The sequence below is a fragment of the Limanda limanda genome, chromosome 23 (assembly GCF_963576545.1).
Source record: "Limanda limanda chromosome 23, fLimLim1.1, whole genome shotgun sequence".
Classification (NCBI taxonomy): domain Eukaryota; kingdom Metazoa; phylum Chordata; class Actinopteri; order Pleuronectiformes; family Pleuronectidae; genus Limanda; species Limanda limanda.
The window spans coordinates 6,802,491-6,824,991 of NC_083658.1; the positions used below are offsets into that span (position 1 = coordinate 6,802,491).

Genomic DNA, 22,501 nt, shown 5'->3' on the forward strand with positions numbered 1-22,501 from the left:
GCTTAGTCAGGCTCATTTGGTGAAATAAAAGACGGCCTCGCCAACATCAACTTGGCTCCTCCAGAGCTGGAGTTTTACAGCTATGTCTCATCCCTGAATGGGAAGAGACGCTTGTATACGTTCCTTTGTCGGCTGTGATGCCGAGCAGTGATGGTGGCATTGCAGCTGAGACGTCTTTGTCAGACGCGTGCTGGTGAAAAGCAGCCGATCCTTGAGAAGGATTCAACGGCATTGAAAAGAGAAAACAACCTGCAGCAGCTGTCTCCCAGCAGAGTCTCTGTAGCAGCAGGGACATGAGGACGTGGACAGGATCAACACTGTTGCCCACAATAAGCTCCATAGCTGCGTCATCACCCGAATTTAAAGAACATTAAATCCCCCTTGACTTGTAATTTGCCGCTGGGCTTGGAGCAGCTCTGGTTCTGACCTCATCAGCAATTTCTGTTTTTCTTTCACAAAGAGAAAATATTCCACCATTAGTCGCTTTTCCCTCAAAGTAACACTGCTGAGCTTCTGTGTCCCGCAACACTCGACGCAGCAAGATTGAATATCAGTTGACATGTCGCTGTTGGTCATTTTTTGTATTTTTTTTGGGGTCCTTGGCACCCACAGTGCTGGCCGCCCCAACCATCATTTATTTAATTACATCTGGAGTCCCGTGTCACCGTCAGGGAGGAGCGAAAAGTTGCCTGAGGGCCGGACCGTGTGAAGTCAAAGTGCTGCTGGATAATTGTCTTGTTCCTCTGTATTCTGCAGCCATTCCTCTGGGCCTGATCGTGGTTCCTGGTGACAGTGACTTAGAAACCTGCCGAGAACACATCCAGCGCCTGCAGGAGGTAAGACGGAGAGGGGAGGGAGCTGGGGAAGGGATGAGATGAAAAGGTCACGGTTCCGTGTCACTGAAAGAAAAGGAAAAAGGCAGTGACACCGAGAAGAGAGGAAGCATGAAAAACTTTGTTTTATTAATTGGAAGCCAAGCCAATTAAGCTGGGTGTGTGCATGCGTGTGTGTGTGTGTGTGTGTGTGTGTGTATCCTAACCTTCTTAATCTCTGGCTTTCTCTACTGTCCACCCTCCTACACTTCTGTCTTCTTCTCTAGGACTTCTGCTCTGTCCATCCTCCCTTTAGGTGCTTGGGAACGCAGGTTGGTAGTTTTACGTCCGCTAGTTTGCAGTGTGGTTTTTGTTTGGCTCAGAGGCACACGGGAAACTAACGGCCACCACTCACACTTCCGATTACAACAATGATCAAAACAGTCAGTTGCTATTTTCTGTGGCATCAACAATCACAAAAAAGTTTTAATCCCACTTAGAACAGACTTTTACAAGTGGATGGCAGAGCGGAAATGTTTCAAATCAATTAATCAGTCAGACTTTATTTCTATTGCACTTTTCAAATAAACAATGCAACACAAAGTGCTTTACAGGATAGAAGCAATAAAAAAAAAAACGCCCCCCCCCGCCATCCATCTATGAATCCATAACAGAAAAGTGAAACGCTGTCGTATATCTCATGAAATTCAAATGAGCGAACACCAAAGGCAGGTAAACAAAAAAGATAAAAACATGAAGATGAAATAATAAAAATCCCAAAGAAGAGTTTGTCAAACCTGATAAATAAGACACAATTGAAACTCAGTAAATCATTAAATAAAGAGAATAAAATGGAAATAAAAAGGAAATACCTGTAAAACAGTCTAAGATGTATAAATAAATAGCTGCAGGGATGTAGATGTTCAACTAAAGTCAAGTCAACTTTAACAATGTTTATTGTCATTCATCCTCAGAAAAAAACAGTTCAAGCTATTGTGTGATCTTATAACATAGGAAACAGAATAAAACAGAGGTCAGTAATGTAGTTCTCTCCATATGGTAACTCTGAATAATTAGGGAAGTTCAGTATATAACATATACTCAGTATAATGCCACTGTAACTGTAAAAACTGTCTGTATACAGACAAGTAGTATATAGTAGTATATATTATATGTAGAATAGAGAAATAGTCATTTCAGAAATAGTGTGATATTAGAACACTGTCATAGTTTGATGTAATAGTATATTAAATGTGTATGTACATGTAACAGTGAACAGTTAAAACTAGTGTCACTTATATTCAGTTTATTCAGTTGTGAGGAATACGCACAATACCTTCTCCATCGGTGTGTTGGCACAAATGCAACATGTCTATCAATATTGGTGTGGGCGTCTTTTAATGATTTTTGAAAACGGAGAGCAGTCAGGTTTAATACACAACAATGGATATTGAAAACATATTCAGGTGGTTGTAAAATTGACTTCCAGCATATTGTCGAGCTGCCGATCGGACCAATCACAGACAAAGGAGACGATAGGGTCAAAGCAGCCGATTGGTGTTTATCAGTGGATGCAGACCTGACTCTCATTATCTAAATGGTCAATTGACTGTGTTTCTATACTGGTCTAGTCTTATTGACCTTTCAAAATGCCTTGCAGAGATATTCACTAGAGGAGATAAAACTGAAAACTGCTTTCTATCATAAAGGCCCTTAAGAAAGATACTGTAGTGTCAGTATATTGTTTTTTGTAGTTACCAAACAAGACATTATATAATATCATGAAATATTGTGGGCAAAGTATCCCCAAAGATTGTAAAACTGTTGTTCTGCAAAACACGTGCAGGCAACATTACTCAACCGCAGCATCTGTGGAGGGAAACATTCAGATCGCTTCACTTTTGTTGCTGCTGCTTTTTTCCCGAAAGAAAAAACTAAACTCGTGAATGAAGCCTCCTGATTCTGGTAGAAAGGTGACACCTGACACTGGAGCTTTGAGACTGACAGCTGGAGACGTCTGTTGTTGAAGCCTCTAAATGTCCCACCAGCATGAAATCCTGCTTTCTATTCCTCGAGCACACACCCACACACACACATACACACACACAAAAAAACCACCCACACACAAACAGAGCAGCTACTGTATTACACACAATATACACACTACAAATACACACAAAAAAACATGTTTTAAGCATCAGGTAAAAAAAATAAAATAAAACACCCTCTCAGTCATTTCAAATCCCAGGAAAATGTAGACCTTATAACTTTGTAAGGTGCTAGAACACTCATTAAAATGGGCTTGTTACTGCTCATGTAGCTGCAGAGTGAGTCTGCCACCACCTGAATAATACCTCGACAACGTGGTTCCTCTCAGCTGCTTGAATTAAAATCAAAGATCTGGTAACACAGTGACATTACTGAGACCTCCACAGATGCTGGTAACTAACCAACGTGACACTTGTTGAAAACGCGTTCTTTTATCCTTTAAGAGAAGACGAGCCGAACTCGGTTTGCTCAATCAAGAATTTATTTGGAAAGCAATGAACAGGTTATCAGCAAAGCAATGGGCTTCCAGTACATTAGTTGTATCAGAGCGCCTTGAACATCCGGCATCTGTCCATTTTATAACAGTCGATCTTCGTTCCTCCCTCTTCGGAAGTGTGCACGCGTAGGCCATCCTCCTGGCTTTTGGAATACGGAAGTAGAACAAGGAGACACTCCCAATGACGCTATAGTTGCTAGGCAACCTGTTTACTTCAAGAAAGTCCTTGAACCACAGATGCAATGTGGGGCAAAATTGTTGTCCAGCGAAGCAAAGAATATTATGTTTTCAGCAATATTAAAACAAACCTGACTGTGTAACCATTCGGATCCTCGAAACCAAACAATGTCACAAAATGAAGTCAACAAAGTCTCTCCGACCTCGAGAACTTTATCAGACTCCTCCTGGAACTCTATATGAGTTTAATCTGAGGGAGAAAGCCTTTAATATCAGAAGTTAAGTATGAGGACAAGTAAAAGATACATTATTGGCACTAAACAGCAACGGTTATTAAATTCATTTGTATAAAGCATAATATCTAGCTAAAACTACTCCTATCTTTATTTGGCTAGAGCTCTGTCAGCTCAGGGAGAAACTAAAATTTAGAAATCTCAACACACTCCACTGCCTCTTACTCTTATATGCCCTGATATCAAGATCCATACCCTCTTTACTCCCTGGGAAGTCGGTGAAAACGTCAAAATGTTAAAAAGGAGGTGTTAAAAAAACCTGCGCCAAACTCTAATGGGGTCTATCTTGTGGCGAGGAGAAAGAAAATGGAACTCTTAAGACCTTTGTCTTGTGTCAGACCCTAAATATCCCATGAGTATTGCAGCTCTATCCATTACGGTCCTTTCATGTTGGAGCAGTCATTATGGAACATCTCCTTAATGGAGACCCATGGCTGAAAAGGCCATTACTTGAGCCGATAAATGAGAGGAGAGATGTCACAGATGTCCTGACGTGGCTATATTGAGCAAAACGAAGTCCAGACAGTGGCTCACTGAACTCGAGACAAAATAGAACAGACTAATACAGACAATACAACCTCAGGTTTGGGGCTCAGGCCTTATTATAAAAGAAATCGGCTGACTTCTCTGCAGAGATACAGCCAGCATGCAGCAATGCAGCCAAGACTTGGTCAAGCAAGTCCAACTTAACTTCCTGCTCTGCCCTCCAAGCGATCTCTGAAGACTTCTACTTCTGAAGAGTCTCTGTGAAGCACCCCCCGTTCGTAGACAACCGAGAACTCCTCAGTCAATCTGCCAAAGGGTAGCCCGAGCTCGTTCTTTTACCCGGTGATGCTGGCTCGGCTTTTTTTTTTTCAGGGGGGGTATAAGCCACCTTTTGAAAAAGCGATTGATCTTCCTTTTGAAGCCTGAAGATCAGCAGGGATCATAGAGTCTGTGTTCGGGCTCCATGTTGACAGGTCCAGGCCTTGAATGTCCATGGACGCCCTGATCGTCCCAGTTCAGGTCAGATCTGACTTGAAGACCTCGCCCAGGGTCTTGGTTCGCGTCCCAGAGACGGTGTCTGTCCCGAAACTTTATCTGACTAAATCCAAGCCTGGTCGAAAAACGGTGGCTCTGACAGGAGCCTGCTTAACACCCCAGGGGCCTTTTCACTCTATTTAGGACCTGAGTTCTAAAGGATCCTCCAAATGGTACCTCAAGATATACAGCAATACTTGAGTTAATCAGCTTCGGGATCTTGTCAGAGGCACGGTAATGAACTAATGACACGCTGAGACATTTGCATCAAAGATTTTAACTTCAAAAGACCAATTCCAAAAGCCATCCAAACAATCTTTCCTCTGCTTTTGATTATCCCCCTATTTCATCACGCTCCACTGTCACTTGCAAACCTTTTTCCAAGTACATATCTTTCAAGTGATGTGACTGGCTGAGAGGAGAATGAATCACCAAACCCTCCACCCCACCCCACCTATGACTCACATTCCACTTCAGTCAAACTGAAAAGAGAGAACCAACACACACTCTTTCATGTGACACCATGTTACTTAAACTGTCAGAGATTAGTTTCCCCTGTGTGTCTCGGTGTTACCTCAAAATGCATGGACTGTTGTATTTGAGCATCTGCATGCAAGACCTTTGTTTAGTGTATTGATGTGTAGTTTGCTCATGGAATCTATATTCGAGTGTGGCTGCGTTTGTTGTGACCAGTTTTTTAGAAAGTGTGCGATAATGTGGAGGCGGTTTATCCTGTTGGTTTTGAAGAGGGAGAGACTAAAGATGTAGGAAGTGCAGAGTAAGGTCAGTCAGGTTTTTTATTTTCCTGGGTTTAATTGCAAGGTTAATCCACTCGTCTTTCTTAAGGTCCCAGTGTCGTCAGAAGTTTGAAGCCTTTTCATTGTTGTGTTCAGGGAAACTCACAGTTTGGCAGCAGAGAGACAGGATCAGACAAAGAAAACCTATTAATAAATGTTGGAAATCCAACTGAAAGACAAAGTTTCTGTTGATGTTGAATCTTGACTACAAAATGAAGTCTTGCAGCACCAGGATGATCTTTATCTCTTTTAATTCACCATGTACCGCATTTACTAAAATAATATACAGGATGTCAATGTCTTCTGCACAAAAGAGAGGGTATTTCATATTCATTTTCTTTCACAGGCTATAGATTTCAAGGATTAATTAGTCCCTGTGCTGCGTTCAAAGTACGAGCTCCATTTATTACATAAACTTTCCCAATTTCCCTCATGTTCATCACAGGCGGCATGATTTGTAAGAGGAGCTGTAGCCATAACGATATACTTTCATATCAACGGACATAATTCAGACAACTCAGCACAGTGTCGTGTCTGTCAAATGAAATCAGCTTTGTGTGGCTTCATTTGAATGAACCTCCCACCTGTTTGCACCTATTTACACCCCTGCACCCTGCGCTCGCATTACGAATGCGCCCATGTAGGCAAAGCCAATTTCAAGCTCAGGAAAATACCAAACGATTAGAGCGCCGTGCACGCTGGTCGCTGCAGCGCTACCAAAAATAATGCTCTCGGTGTCAGGTTATCAAAGCTTTAAGCCACCGTATTCAAAACGCAAAGCAGGTCACAGAACATTTGGTTATGCATCATGTTTGCATTAATCACGGTGAAATGTACACAACAAGCTACAGATGCTCTATGAAATAACATGGACAGATGTTCTTCCAAATATTTTAATTGGGTATATACAGCATATGTGCATATCTGATATTTTGGATGAACACACACATACAGAGTTGTCTTGATACTACTACTACTACTAATAAAGACACATAAGCATAATAGTAGTAGCCAAAGCCAATCAGGAGTTTTGACAGATTATTTAAAACAGACAGTTAAGTTTCAAGATCCTCAGGTGAACTTTTCCACAGGCTCGGGGCCCTGACAGCAAAGATGACATGTATTTAGCAACATGAATTCATAATAACTTGCACAATAACTTCAAAAAACATTCACCAAAGATTGACGCAAGTGGGGCTCCAGTGTAGGCAGTGTGGATGAAAAGCCACCCCGAGGTCATCCAGTACATTTTCACTCCCACTCTTCTTTCTCTCTCCTGGGACCCGAGAGACGCCACTGAAAACCCTTTTCTTGAAAGATCATGCACTCCCTGGCTTAGTCGGAGAATATGAATACAGCTGGTGCTTTTTAATATTCTTAAAAAACATGTTTAGCAGTATCTCGTTATAGCTGGCCAGTAACAATCTGAGATGAACTTGTTAAGATTCTTTGAAATAAACAGCATCTAGTCGTGGAGGAGAGGGAAGAAAAGCAGCTCACCTGCTCCTCCCTCCCGTGAGTCATTTTCAAAGATTTTCTTTTTCACTCCACTGTCCATTCCTTCTGGTTTTGACCTCTCAGTGGACACGGAGACTCTGTCCTCTTATGCTCCGTCACCCTGACGTGTGGTGTGGGGATAGAGCTGCTGTGCTTTTACGGCACGCTGCTCTCTAGCAACTTGAGAGGTGTTCACACAGCATAACCCCCTGAAGTCCTTCTTAAATGCTCTGCTTGACAGAAAGTGACTTTAAGGAATAGTATGTAACTTTTCACTGATATGTTGCGACCACATTAACAAGCCAAGTGAAGAGTAATTGCGTCTAATCCAGCAGAACGCTGTTTACTGTGTTTACACAACGACTCAAACCTCGGCAAAATGCTGAGAAGCCGAGTTAATCCCGTTACAGAAGTACATGTTAAGGCAGTGAACGTGGAAGCAGCTCCTCCACATGCTGTGTTTAGGCAGACGCCATCGATGAGAGGAAACTCTGTGTCTCTTCTCTTTATGTGGATGACATGTTCCTACATCCTTCATCTCCCAGGTAGCTTTTCATCTCGCCCTTCATGAGCCACACTTTATTCTATCAATGTTATTTATAACACAAATATACTACTTTTAAACCCTGTATGTGTTAGATCACAGATACGGAGAAGACAGCTCGTGAGTTGTTGTCAGACTTTTTGTTGCATAGCAACCAAAGTTATGTAACGTTTGTTCGCCTGCTCGCTGGTGCATGGGAAGAAAAGCTTCTTTCTGATGTTGGCTGTTGATCTGTTGATTGCAGGGTATTCAGTGGGCTACATTCAAACAAAACAGCAAGTGGTAATTCATTGGTTTGTGAAATGCTGTTTTGTAGCCTGGGGTTTGGCATTTTGTTGATTAGTTTGAAACCAGACGTAAGGGAGGAGGGAGCTTGACTGAGAGCTTGAGGACACCAACACCTGCAACATGCATCAATTGGACGGTACAAGCTGTCAATCACACGGTTTCCACCCCCAATGCATACAATGCTTTATTTTCTATTTTACTATTTTCCATTGAACCGAGACATACTAAAGTCTACAATCTTATAAATCCATTCTTCAAGCTTTTATTTTTGTGAATGCTTTTACAAATACTTGGCATTGGCTCGTATTTACACTGACTAATCCTATTTATTCAAACAGTACGTTCTATTTATTTCTCGGCTCAGCTTCTCTACCTAAGTGCTGTTATTTCCTCTAAAGCGGCAAGGTTGTCAAGAAAATAGTAATTATTAATATTCAGAATTATTTCACACCACCACTTCAATCTATAGCTGCACTTTTTTTGCAACAGGCCTTTTGAAAACTGCTTGAACTTGTGGACGCAGCGAGGATTTGTCTGGCATTGTAAGTAGAAAGAGGAGCTGAAGAGGGATGCGTCTCATGGCTGACACCTGACTGACAGGTCAGCTGCACTGAGGGCTCCATGCCCCCTTTGATAAATAACACACCCGACTCCGCGCTCAGAGCGAATCTGGGAGAACCGACGCTGACCACAGCAGAGCAGGAACTCGGCAGCTTCATGTGCGAGGAGACGAGCGGGAGTGAATGGAGAAGAGACAAAGGAAGAAAGGAGGTGTAGAAGAAAAGAGTCAGCCAGACAAGTTCAGCGTTTGATTCAGTGTTTGTAGGTTTGCTGTAGAAGCCTCCGGCGTTTCACTCGGCTCGAGACTGCCGCTGAACCCGACAGCAGATTTAGATAAATACAGACAAACGCATAGAGCGAGAGTCGAGGTGTTTACTTCAGCCAGACTTTCTGTCACCGTCTGCATGAAAGCGTTGCTCTTTGAAAGGAAAATAACTTCACTTTCTTTGGCTTCTTTCCTTGGGACTTTTTACATTCAGATATTTCTTGCAGTGCTGAACTGGAATACCTGTTTTTTCAGTTTGCTGAGTATTATGCTGAATCTCCCTCTTGCAGGATGTTATCTCGGTTACTGTGGAGAAGGCGGTGTGCATTTTCTCTGTCAAAAAGAAAAAAAAACATTATCAGGACGCTGGGGAGCGTGTGGGTTTCGTTTCTATGACGACAGCATCTTGACAACATATCCCCACCACCGTTGTATGATAGACTTACATAACCCCTTAGGTTATCACACTTTGACAGGACCAGTGCAGGGCCCGTTTTGTTTGGCCTGTGGTAATGCTTCAGGGCTACTTCAGAATTATTCCATGTCAGTAGGGAGTTCTAAAACTGCAATATACTTTTTATTGTTTGTGTGCTGGACGTTGTGTTCAAGCTTTTTATAAACAGCCTGTGATGCAGAGTTAGAACATTTTGTTATTCTTTCTACCTGATTTATCTGTATTGACGATTTTATATTAGTTTGAATGATTTACTAAACAGCTGTAACTGTCAAGCAGTTGAAACAATCTTTAGACCCGAGTTCCCAAAGTTATTTCAAAATAAAAGCCCTATTATTCCCCTCAGTACAAAGCGTGGCAAAGTGACAAGCTTTTACTTTTAACTCACATCAGCACCGATCGCGGGTCCGTCCTTCTGCGTCTGTCTCAGTCTGATATGGTGAAATTAAAATAACCAAATTATCAAAAATCCCAAAACCAATTGCTGACCACTGCTGTAGTTTATTCAAGTGTTCTGTGTTCTGATGCACGGCAATGAGTTAGGGAGGAATTGGCAAAGTGTATCCAGTGTTTTACCGCTCAAGAAGAAACAAGACAATGCAGGTGAAAAGATTGGAGGAGAAATGTAAAAGCGAAAGAGGGTTTTTAAGTTGAAAACATCAGTCGAGTGAGAAGACGAAAATGATGGAGGAAGATTTTTATAACTTTCTCTGGCATCGTGATGAGAAAGATCCAGCACCACAGCATTTAGTCCCTGACCTGTGGACAGACAGTCTTTGGTCCAAGGATCTGAGGAGTCTGACAGTGTTCTGCGGGGGCAGGACTCCACTGGCAGAGAACATTTAGTGTTCTGCAAACAGAGAGCAAGGTTTTAAACAGGCTTCTACACAAAACAGGCAGCCGAGCCGGAGGCTGCCTGTTTTCTGATCTTGTTAAAAGTGTTCCTACAGCATTCTGCACTAATTGGAGACAGGATGCAAAAAAAAAAAGAAGTCTGGATGAGACTAAAAGTAAAGACGCAACTGTCAAAGCTGACTGAAGCTTAATTTTACAAGTCATTATTTTAGGAACGTTTCAGTTTCCCCTGTATTTATTTTGGGGAAAGGCACACACTGAAACGTAATGGTATTTGGCAACGGTGTTATGCAAGTGTGTGTGTGTGTTTGTGTGTGTGTGGAGCTACAGGAGATATTCAACGGGATATTTTGTGGGTAAATGTAGAGTAAAACATGAATGGAAAAGTGGAGTAGTATAATGTTACTGACACGCTTCTGCTGGAGGCCTTGATCCCAGCAAGGACGGCAAGTTGTTCACATACAAGACAATCAAGGCAGTGACCTGATTCAACTCATGGACGCAGCAGAGCGTGAACTCTGAAACTCAAAGAGAGAACAGTCGGGCTGAGAGCGACAGAGACGAGGATGATGAACACTGCATCAAGATTCCAAACAGTTAGGAGAAAGGTTTAAGGCAAAGTTGATTGAGGACTTTAGAAGGCACGTCACTCTTTGGGAAAGATATTCACGGCTTTAGATTACGAATAAACAACTTCACTGCTTTCATAAAATCACATGATGGCATGATGTGCACAGGTTTTTCTCCTTTTTACTTGAGCGCCTGGTGTTTCGGCTTGAGAGCATGACTTGTTTATTTTGTATGTTTAGATTTTGTAATGCTTGCTCTTCAAACCCTTCGCTCACTCTCAAATATCCCTCAAACAACCCCTGCTTGTGCTTTGATCTTTAAGCTACACGCTTGCACTCAAATAATCTGTTGCATGATGAAATTGAAATACACCTGGTGTTCTGAATTTTGACAGATTTGTTGCACAGACAAATGACCATCAGGAGCAGGTTGGGTTCCTGTGTGTCTTGTAGGATATTTGGACAGGAGCATTAGCAGTTAGCATGCCAGCCCAGTGATCAGAGGCCCCTGGGCAGTGGCCTCTTTTGTCCGGTCGTTGGTATTCACTGCTTGACCCCCCCATCCGGCATCTCACTGTTCTGTCTCTCTGTCACTCAGGAGGAGGCCGGCAAACCAAAGATCCTCTCCTCGCAGAGGTTATCTCCAAAGTGGTGTTTCCTTGACTGTAAGTAAATCACATTTTTTAACAAAGCACTTTTTCCCCTTGATTGGATTTTTTTTCATTACTCTGACTCCCTCGCCTCAGTAGCTCTTGTACAATGTTAAAGAGCTTTTTAAATGAAAAGTGAGTTGGAAGTTACTAATGAATCACTGTAGGGTTACATGCTGGAAGCCGTGTGCCATGGTTTCAGGCAAGAATGGCGCCTGAGCACTGAATACACTCACATGTAAACCAATGTTAATATAAGGGAAAGTGTTAAAAACAGTTATTTGAAAGCAGAGCAAATCCATTAGCCATCCCATGTGACAGAGAATGAAGTTTCCGTGGCAACGACTGCATCACTCTGAAATGATGGACACAATTTGTCCTCAACCCTGATGGAGCATTGATCTGTCACCACATGATCACTGTCTGCTCCTGGTCCTGTGTTGGTAGTTAGGACTTCCTGCCTGGTCTACTGCTAAAATCACTGATCACAGCTTATTACATCAAATATAATATAATATATTTCCAATAAATAATAATAAGAGATAATAACAAAAGGTATTTTCTTAATTTAAGTGCGACTCTTATCTGTGAACTATCAGGATAGAAAAGATATTTTCAGAAATTTGATTTGCTTTCACTTACAAAAACTTGGAACCAAAAAGTCTTATTATTATAAGAAAAGCAGGAATAAATTTGTTGTGCAGAAACTGTGTCTATTCTGAAGAAAGAGTGTGTTCTATTCTAAGTGATTTTATAGATTTAGATCCATCAGGAATGAATACTGGTTTCGCTTGATTTTTTTTCCTCAATTCTCGTAATATTCACTTATTTCTTGTTAAATTATAACTTTTTTTGCACTTCATATGACATCTCGATATTTCTTCTGCAATTGTTTCATTGTCGGCCTCTGTGCTCACTGCGCTGACCGGGAACCAACTGTGCATGCACTCCTCAAAGTCAAGTTAAAAATAGGAAAATAAGCACTCCTACACATGTGAAGTGTCAATGGCACCAGTTCACTGACCTGGACAGAGACTGACTGGTAGACACATGGTAGTTGGCAGTGGCTGAAGGGGGGCTGACTTATGCTCTACACCAGCTAAAGAAGAAAAATAATACAAATTGGGAAGTGGCAGAAGTCAGTAGAAGACATGCAAATGTTTCAGTTATTAAAATGTATTCATGTAGGCTTTCTTCAGCCATCGCTTACATTACATGACTTAGATGAGGTTCATTATATCAGTAGCTGAGATGAGGAAGGGGGCAGAGTGACAACCCACGCAGATCATTATTTTTTTTGCGGCCCCACCTTCTCAGTCTTGTTACCACTAGATCAGACCGGCAGAGACAGATGCACACAGTCTCTGGATGCCACGAACAAAAAACTGAAATACAGTCTGAGCAACACTCAAAGGATCCATTGTAGTTTTGATTTAATGGTTTAAAACCTCTGTGAAGCAGAACGTCAGATTGAAGCAGTGTTATAAGGACCAGTAGCAGTGATGGCCGGGGACTACGAAGGTGGTTCAGGTGTCGTTAGTGACATTGAAACAGATTTCTAGTTGTTTGTGGTTCTCGCCTCAAAAATAACAAAAGCACAGTTTCATCAGTCTCTGTTTATTGGTGACAGTCATGAATATTAATATCAGCTTACCAAAAATATCACACAGAAAAAACTGGGTTTTAAATATACACACACACAAACACACACTCACTCCTCTAGCGCAGAGTCCTGGTGGAATTTCCGCCGCGAAGTTGAGACTAAAAAAGAAGCGATAGCTCAAAGTTTTACGAGAAGAGAGAAGTGTTAAAAGTTTACACAGGGACATTCCAACCAATTAGTGCTTTACATTTACATAGATTATTTTAAAGTGACTTATTTACGATCTCTTTTAACCATGTGACCTCATACATCAGCCACAGCAGTAATGTATATGATGCTACTTCAACCTGGCAAAGGGATGCATTTTCACAACCTCATCCACCATCACCATTTTCATGTTAAGGAACTCTTGGCTCTGCGCTGCCCTCTGTTGGATGTATTGCTTAACAAGCGTGCCAATGTAAAAGATGAAAGTACGAGATCAGTGACTTTAACATCGTTTTGTTTGTAAAGGCATCGTATATGAGCCTCAACACTGGTGACAGCACCAGGCCTGATCTTCATTTTTAAAGCACAGACTATCATAACATTTCAGAGTAATCACACTGAAAAACTGTGTATTTTGTTTGAATGGCAAAGCATCGGGTGCATATAAAGGAGCGTGACGTTATCTCACCATCTGTAGCAGCCGCTGACGATCCGTGACACGTCGACTCAGATCTGTAGGATCAGAGGACAGACCTGCTCCGCATCACAGCGGGGGATCTTTTAGATTGTCAAGTAAAAAAAGAAGATAAACAACTTCTGACAACTCTCTTGTTTTGGAAGCCGACGAACTCTGGGAGTCGTCTCCACTGCTCGGTGGTTAACGGCGTGTGTTTTGTGTTTGTCTCCTCAGCTACGACAGCGGATCGTTTCTACAGGATCGACAGAGCACAGGTAGGTCTGCCCCCCCCTCAGCTGACTGCAGCTTTAAGTTACATGTTCAGTATGTATACACTACCACTGAGGTGTGTAGAGTCCTAAACCAACTAAGACCCAGGATTCACTAGCCATGCACACTTGTTGTTTTTTCCTGCTTGGGAACAACATGCAACAACAATAACTTTTCTTTATATCATGCATATTTCAAAATGCGACAGTTAGAAAGCTTCCCAGTTTCCATCATGGTTGTTTTGTTAAACATGAGAAGCCAAGTTCTCTCCTGGCAAAGGGAAATAAATCATAATCACCCTCTTCAAAAGCCGGTGTAAACCTGATGCTTCTGGTGTAGAGGCGGAATAAGAGTTATTGTTTTTAATCATTTTTAATGACTTTTGTCCCAGTGTGACAAATGAACCATTTGATTTGATAGATCAGCCAAAAACATCAAATTTATTACGTGTATAAATTGTGCTACAGGATTTCATTCATTTTGATACCAAGGTATAATATATTATTATAAATGTAGCTAATAAAAAAAGAAAATATGACAGAAAACCAGTTTTGAGTTGACTTCTGCTTCAGCTCCAGATGTTTCTGTGGTTGGTTAATGAGATTGATTATGCTATAGAAATCGTTTAAGGAATAATATCTGTTAATATATAATACCTCAGCGAATGTCCGTTTCAAAGCACGGTGCCGATAAAACTGTTTGTTTTGCTTCATCAGGAACATCTGAACTACGTATCCGAAATCTCCCAGGAAGAGCTTTTCATCCTGGACCCTGAGCTCATCATCACCACGACCGTCGGCACCTCTCCCTCTGCCAGTCTGGACGTAGCGACCCCTGCCTCCAGCCTGGTGAACAGCGGGTGAGTCAGCCTCCCCACTGGATGAACCCTCACCCTAAAAACACTAGAGAACATCATCGTATCATATCATATTGAACAGCCACTGTCTACCCTGGCAAAAAAAAGGCGAGCTGTTATTTGACAGAGAGAATTCAGTTTCCAGAATCAGTTTATCTCTTCTCCACAGAGACACAGTGCTAATGTGAACGCTCGCAGGAAATCACATATTTACACAGTCTGCAGATGTGTTTGGTGGATACCTGCAGGAAAGCTTTGCGACTGTGAAACCAGCCCAATGAAAAGCAGAGTGAACTGATTATGAAGCAGGCACAGAAAACCGACTGCGCCACCGTTTGTAAATGAATCCAAAATAAGACCGGAATGGAAAAGATGGTGGGAAAATGGCTCTTTGATTGTCTACAGAGATATTTGGATGACATTTTGAAATGGGGGCACATCACAGAAGAGGAGTTTCACCGCGGGCTGTATTTTTCCATGAACCCTGCAGCGCGGCACAGATTGCAGGCTATTGCTAAATCCACTGTGGTATTTTGGCGAGTCTGGCCCACCTGCAACCTGGTTCGTGGGAGGGAGAGGATCAGACAGAACACATGATCATAGGAGGTTTCGGAGGCTTTTATAAAAGGGAAACAGAACGTGGAACCATTGCAGGAACTCGCAGGAACCAGAGTCTAAATATCTTTTTAACCCCCTAAAGTCCCTGCTTGTGCTTTGATTGAAAGAAGTAGAGTGAGAGCAAGAAGAGTAGAAGCTGGAGTGCAGGTAAACTGTCCGAGCAACAAAATAAGCGCAGTTTGAGCACAAGCAGAGGCTATTTGAATGCGAGCGCAGGGTTTTGAGTGAAAGCCATTACTGCTCTACAACTGAAAAACCAAGAAAATCCCATTCTGTTTATTCTTCATCATACTGTCCATCCAAATGTTGAATGTGGGGGCTTCAGATAGTGTGGGAGCACCAGCAGGGGATGGACAGTCCTGAGGGAGGCTTCAGGGGAAAGATTTTTAATGAATCGGTGTCCGACACGCCTGTTGATCAGCCCGAGAAACAACAGGTTTGATGTCCACAGGAGGCTTTTGTGGATGTGAGGCAACATCCGTGTCAAACGTCCCCAGCAGATCTGCGGCTCCCGATTGTGGTTTCGACACTGTGTGTTATCGCTTGTGTTAGAGACGGCAGATGGAAGAAAACTCTTTGTAAACAGTCTCATCGGAGAAATGTCCTGTAGATAACATCATACTGGCTGATGAGGATTACAGAGCTGGTAAGAATCACTTGTTAATCCTGATAATGTCCAGCTGACAAGAAAACCATGCGTGTGTGTGTGTGTGTGATATTACGTCTTTATTCTTGCCCTTTTTATATATTCTCTGTAGTCACATATTATATCAAACAACAGGATTCGGCTTATAGGAGTGTCTATAGGATCAAATTATGTAATAATGAATAAAAAAGGGGGGGATGCTGTTCAGTGCAAAGATGGAGCCCAACACATTTTTCTTTCACCGTGAACCAATCATATCGACTCGGAGCCTGAGTGGAAACAGCAGGCAGGAAGGTGAAGCAGCATTGTAATCAGACTTAATGGCACTTTTACATTACTGTCAATCTAACCCTAACCCTTCCCTGCCTTTTTGTCTGTAAAACCCGACTCAAAATGCATCTGTAATGTAACACAAGTTAGTGTTGCATCCAAAACTTAAAGTTAATATGGACAACAGGATATCACTGTGTTTTTGAAAAGCAGTCAGATCTGAGCTCTGTCGTCTTTGTTCACCCTGTCTCTTCCTCCTTTCCTTCATCTTCATCCCCCGTTCCCAGGTGAAAACACACACACACACACACACACACACACACACACTGTTCACTCTTCACTGTATAGTTGCCATCGTCTCAAAGGCAGTGTGGGATGGGCTCGCTCCCTCTCATTGGTCAAGCTTGTGCATGCAAATTGTAGTGTGTTGCCTATTGAGCCTGTTAGAGCTGTAAGCCTGCATGAAGTAGAACTGCATCAGTGTGTGTGCGTACTGTATGTTTATGTGTAGGTGTATGTAAATACATGTATAAATACATATTATTAATATTAATTTAATGATAATATTTTCTGCTCCAGAACCAAAGAGTGTTACTATAATTTGTGTGTCTGTGTGTGTGTGTGTGTGTTTGTGGGTAGCATATTTTTCATCCCCTGCCTCCATATTAAATCCTTTTAACCATATTTACACACACTCTCACACAGATTAAATTCTCACCTACAGGAACCTGTTAGAGCAGCTGTAAGGTGATGTCTCTCTCTCTCTCTCTCTCTCTCTCTCTCTCACTAACTCACTCACTGTGGTGCTAAATGCTACTAAAACCTAAAAAGCTGTGTTACAATATATCACAATGTCACAATACTTCCATCTTTGCTCATGGCATCAGTGGATCACCGGTGTGATCAAGAGATTTTTCCCAGTTGAACCTAATCATGAACCTTCCTGTATGTGTGTGTGTGGGAGGAGAAGGAAAAAGCACAAGCACAGCAATTATGACAACAATCACTTTGAATTTACAGTGAAGCGAGTTTACACGCCACCACAGTGTGTGTTTACTGTCTCCCCAAGATATCAACTGTAGCTCAGAAAACGGCACATTAGCCTGGATTGTTTTCTTAATAGGTGATCACTGCACATTATAACCTGACCAGTGATCACACTGCCAGAGAGAACTGGGCCGTTAAACATGGTCACGTGACTCGCTCTCTCTCCTGATCACGTAATGTAACAAGTTCACACATTAGCAGCAGAGCTCTTTGCGGCCATTTCAATAATTAATGGCGGTTATTAGTGTAAACACGAGTGGGCGCGCAGCGTTATTTAATTAACCCAAGCGAACAGCTACGTGTCTGCTTCAGAGCCAGGATCTGTTGTTTACTTTTGCGGTCACCTCAAGTTAAACACGCGAACACCGGCTCTGGAAAACAACTCCGAAGTGAAACGGACACTTTCAGGATCACGATATTTCTGTGCGGATTTGAAATGAAACTGTTTTTTAATGCTGTGCCGGAAGATCAGTCTTCAGAATACAAAAGAGGGAATAAATAAACAGGTACAATGCGAGTACAGGCAGAACAACACAACCTCCTGATCCCAGCATCACTTCCCTTTGGCTATTTGTGTGTGTGCGGACGTGCGTGTGTGTTGGCGGGCTGATTTGCAATGCTGAGTGCACTGAGTGGGAGGACGAGGAGGAGAGATGAGGCCGAGAGGCAGGGGCAGAGTGAGGGAGAGATGGGTTTGGGAGGAAGAGTCAGAAAAACAGTGGATGGAGAGAGAGAGAGAGAGAGAGAGAGAGAGAGAGAGAGAGAGAGAGAGAGAGAGAGAGAGAGAGAGAGAGAGAGAGAGAGAGAGAGAGAGAGAGAGAGAGAGAGAGAGAGAGAGAGAGAGAGAGAGAGAGAGAGAGAGAGAGAGAGAGAGAGAGAGAGAGAGAGAGAGAGAGAGAGAGAGAGAGAGAGAGAGAGAGAGAGAGAGAGAGAGAGAGAGAGAGAGAGATGGAACACATGTCAGAGCACTCCAGAGTCACACCAATCTACTGTACTCACACTCACACTCACACACACACACACACACACACACACACACACACACACACACGCACTCAAACAGTGTAGCAGTGTGCCCACGCAGGGCCAGAGGTGAACGTTATTCCTCCCACTGTAATTACCTCTCTCTCTTCTGCTTCTCTCTGACTCTCTGTCAAACACACGGAATGCCGCCCACACACAAAACATTTTGTTTTTTTGAAAAGAGAAAATGAGTTTAGCCTCACATGCTGTCAGTTTGCACTTCGGCATCAGGTGAACATCTGACCGGGCGAGAGTCTGGATCTCCGCAGGACGGAGAATCAGTTATTTCAGGAGAGAAAACCTGACTAATTGTGGGAGGTTTCACACGAGTGAGAAATAACTTCCCTGTGTGTGTTTTTTCACTCTTCTCGAGTTTGTCAAGCGAAACATAACAAATGCTCGACTTCCTCTTAGATTCATAGTGTGTAGCTGTTTTCAGACATAAACCCCAGAGAATAGCCGTAGAATTGGGTCCGGACTTTCTCCGTAGTTTGTCTTTCACACGTAAATACTGCAGCAGGAGATTCTCCACAGGGCTGACTTAGGCAAAGCTTGCGATTGTAGTTGCATAGTTTCAATTGGTGGTGTCTCAGGATTTGTGCGTTTCAAATGATTACAGATTATTAGACACCTTGGTGAGTTTTGTACATATGTGGAGCCCCTACACAATTGAAACGGCACAAAAAGGTCAGAGGTACAGAGAAGCCCCCTGGAAGTGGACATAAGGGACATTGATTTGATGTAATTATAAAGCAGTTCGTTTCTGTTGTATAATTTGCGTTGTTAGAACAGCATCACTTTGCTTCCACCTCTGCTCCTGAGAGCGGACGGTCGTTACCACAACAGGTTTCTCGTCGGATAAACACGGACACGGGTCGTTGGAGGGTGGAGAAGCTCCTGCACACCTGTTGCACCTCACTCACACTCGATCAGAAACATCCTCTACGCTCCATTAATTTTTCCAAGTGTTGCAGTTTGGCGGAATTCTCCAAAGGCTCTCTTTTGCGATGCTTTCCTCACGTACTTGAAATTCAAAGAGAATTTCATATATTTCTGCTTTTCCCTCAGCTCATCCTGCATTAATGCCCTGAAAAAAAATGCGTTTCTCTTCTTTCTCCTTTTCTCTCCTCCTGCCTTTATCTCACTCAGGCTCGTTATCCCAGTGTTCAGACTCTTTAATTCTTTATCCAGCGAAGATCCAAGCTTTACCACTAAGTGAGCGCAAGGACACAATAGGCTCGAAGGCGGACATGCATCACCGAAGTCCTTAAATACAAATCTACCTCACAATGGTCATCATAAGGTTTTCAGTTGTCACTTCATCTTTGCAAGTGCAGTGTCTGTAAATGTAATGCATCCTGGTACACAGCATATTAACCTTATACATGAAAATGTCCCCTTATTGAATAGAGATCGTTTATTATGGAAGAACATTTCATTCAAAAGTCTTAGAAGAATTAAATTGACCCTGAAATAACTTACCCTGTTTCATATCTTATGTATAATGTGCAAATAACGCTGGTTTTTCAACAATTCAATAACATTTAACTCACAACATTAGTTTTTGTGTTTCCTTCACATCTGTAAACTCAGACTGGGTAAAATAATAACACGATGTGGTTTTCACAAACACAAATGACCTTTTGGGATTACTTGCATCTAGAGCGGGGAAGTGGTATCCGATCCCAAGTGCTCACAGGAGACACTTCAGAAAACACATTTAACACGGGTACTTAGCGCGGACCACTTGTGATCCGATCTCTCAGGACAGATATTAACACCAGGTCTGAACGGGGCCATGTTTTAACAGTTTGATTTCAGAACCAGAAGACTGTGAAGAGGATGAGGTGGTGCTGCCCCTCAGCAGGCCCGAGCTAATATCACCTATTTCAGTCATAAGCTAAACCGAGGGGCAGCATAACAGGCACTTTGGAACGAATAAGCACCTTTTTGAAATGTGAATCATGCAAAGCTGCACCAGTGGAATCCCAGAATACAAAAAGGAAGCTGTAAATGAGCAGATTCCTTTAAAACAGGCCACATGGATCACATCCTCTGAACAGAACAGTCCCTGAGCTGTCTGCAGGCTGACGGCCTCAGTGAACACTCAGAACTCCGTGTAGGAAACATTAAGTCCAGGCTGCGATCTCACCTCACTGACTTTGCTTCCTCTGTGTTCTTGCTGCAGTTGTTCTCAGAGGCAGCGAGTGAACAGCGACAGCTCCGCAGCCGAAGCTTTCGCTCTCAACGCGGCGCCCGTGGCCAGCAAACTCACCAGGTTAGTGTGTTCAACGTGCTGTGTTATGTGTCCAAGCTGCTGGTTGTGTAGTGGAATAAGACGTAAGCGCAGAAAAATACCACCCACCAGCGGCTCTCTGAGGAGTCCTGCTTCAAAAAATGATTCCCAAAATTCCTCCCACTCATCAAAGTTAAATCAAGGACTGTATTTTCAGAGTACACACACATATAAAAGGCTTTGTTTCCGCAATTTTTGTGACCAGACGTGCAAATCAGAATGCAACTCCAAACCGCTGCACTATAAGTTTAGAAAAACAGATTGACACTTAATGTCAGATCCTGACCTGACGCCACGTCCACTGATTTAAATACGGCCTTTCACAAAGTCATGCCGCTGAGACCAGTGGTGAGTCTGAGCAGGTTTCTTAAGGGAAACTCGGTTTAGTGTTAAAAGGAGCTTTACACCAAGCTGACTAATCATCACAAACACAGACTCGGCCTCGACTCTGGTCCCCACATCACACACGCCAGGAAATAACCAAAGAGTGGCAAACACAAATAATAGACTTGAGTCTGAGAGAGCTGTATACAGGCTGCTCTCAGTGCTTTCACTAACTCGGTTGAAGTAGCTGCCGAACACCAGAGAGCGAGATAATTAGAGTTATTTGATGCTATAAAAATAAATTGGTCGAGCGTGTGTAACAGCAGGACCTTGACAAGATGGCAGCATCTGTATTGACCCAAGATTACTTGTTTGTACTGTGTGAGGAAGTGGAGATACTGTACGTGATATATCTGTATAAACTTAGATAATCTTTATTTACAATCTGTGTTCTACTCACAACTCCAAATGTCAGCTTGTGCCGTGGAGATTTTATCCGGTGCAAGATGATTCACAAGCCGCAGCTTCTGGGCACTGACACACTCTTCTGTTTTGTATTTGCTATCAGTGGATGATGACTTCTCCCTGTTCTTACTGTTTGTCATCGTGCGTCACTGTTTTGTTTTCCGCAGGGCCGGCTGCATCCATCGCTCCAACACCACTGCTGCCGATTTTAAACCGAGACTGAGGTCAGTTCACCTGCCAACTGTTTGTTTACACCGGTGTGAAGCTCTCAGCAAACAGCTAAGTGGAGTCAGTCGTTAGGAAACACGGAGTCCGATTAATACGGCTGGAGATGTGTGTTAGAGATGTTAAGGGCTGTTTCATTGTTGTGTCCATTGTTGGTTGTTTCTTTTGTTGATTTGTCGCTGTACTTTGTTAATATAATGAGGAGCCTCCTCGAGAATTCATTCATTCAATTTATGGTGCTTATTATATATTCATTTACCCCTCCTGACTCCACTTTAGAATACAAATTACATATGTGATTATTTATACATAGAGCAGGGAGGTGACATCCCATAATAAAGTTAAATACAAATTACTACACTTAGGTCCTTATTCTTGCAGGTTTTGTCTAATTTAAAAGCCACAATAATCCCAAATGAGTGAATTTGTATTCTTTGCAAAGAGCTCTTCCATAATTACACATGCTCACAATGTAAAACAATGGTTGTGGAGCCTATTGGGAGGTTTTAGCGCATCGCCCAACCCTAATAGCTGTGTTGATTTATGATTTTTGCTAAGTAGAGATCTCCGAAGAGTTTTTTGCTTTGCATGACCGGTTACTGGTTGTAAAGTCAACTTAAAGTAGACTGTTGATAACTGCAGACTGTTTGTGTCAAAGTGCTCAATGAGGTTAAAACCAAGCACAGAGCAACAGGAAGCTGGTTAACGTCTCCGTTGGCCATGTATACGATCACAGAGTTTTTTTTTAAAAACATCCCTGCACCTGAAGTTTGCCAAAGAGAATCTTGACATTATAAAGCTACTGATCCTGAGAGGAATGAGAGGCATGGGGTCTGTGTAGTTTGTGTAACTTGTGTGGGGAAGAGA

General features: G+C 42.5%; 1 protein-coding gene across 1 annotated transcript in view; it reads left to right on the forward strand.

Moving 5' to 3' along the window:
* Window positions 1-22,501, forward strand: part of LOC132996605 (diacylglycerol kinase zeta-like) — a 74,532-nt gene that overhangs the window by 41,276 nt on the left and 10,755 nt on the right. Inside the window, exons 25-30 of the mRNA XM_061066916.1 lie at window positions 757-836; window positions 11,276-11,342; window positions 13,829-13,869; window positions 14,581-14,723; window positions 20,513-20,602; window positions 21,577-21,633. Of these exons, the coding sequence (XP_060922899.1) occupies window positions 757-836; window positions 11,276-11,342; window positions 13,829-13,869; window positions 14,581-14,723; window positions 20,513-20,602; window positions 21,577-21,633 (478 nt within the window). The remainder of the gene's footprint in view (window positions 1-756; window positions 837-11,275; window positions 11,343-13,828; window positions 13,870-14,580; window positions 14,724-20,512; window positions 20,603-21,576; window positions 21,634-22,501) is intronic.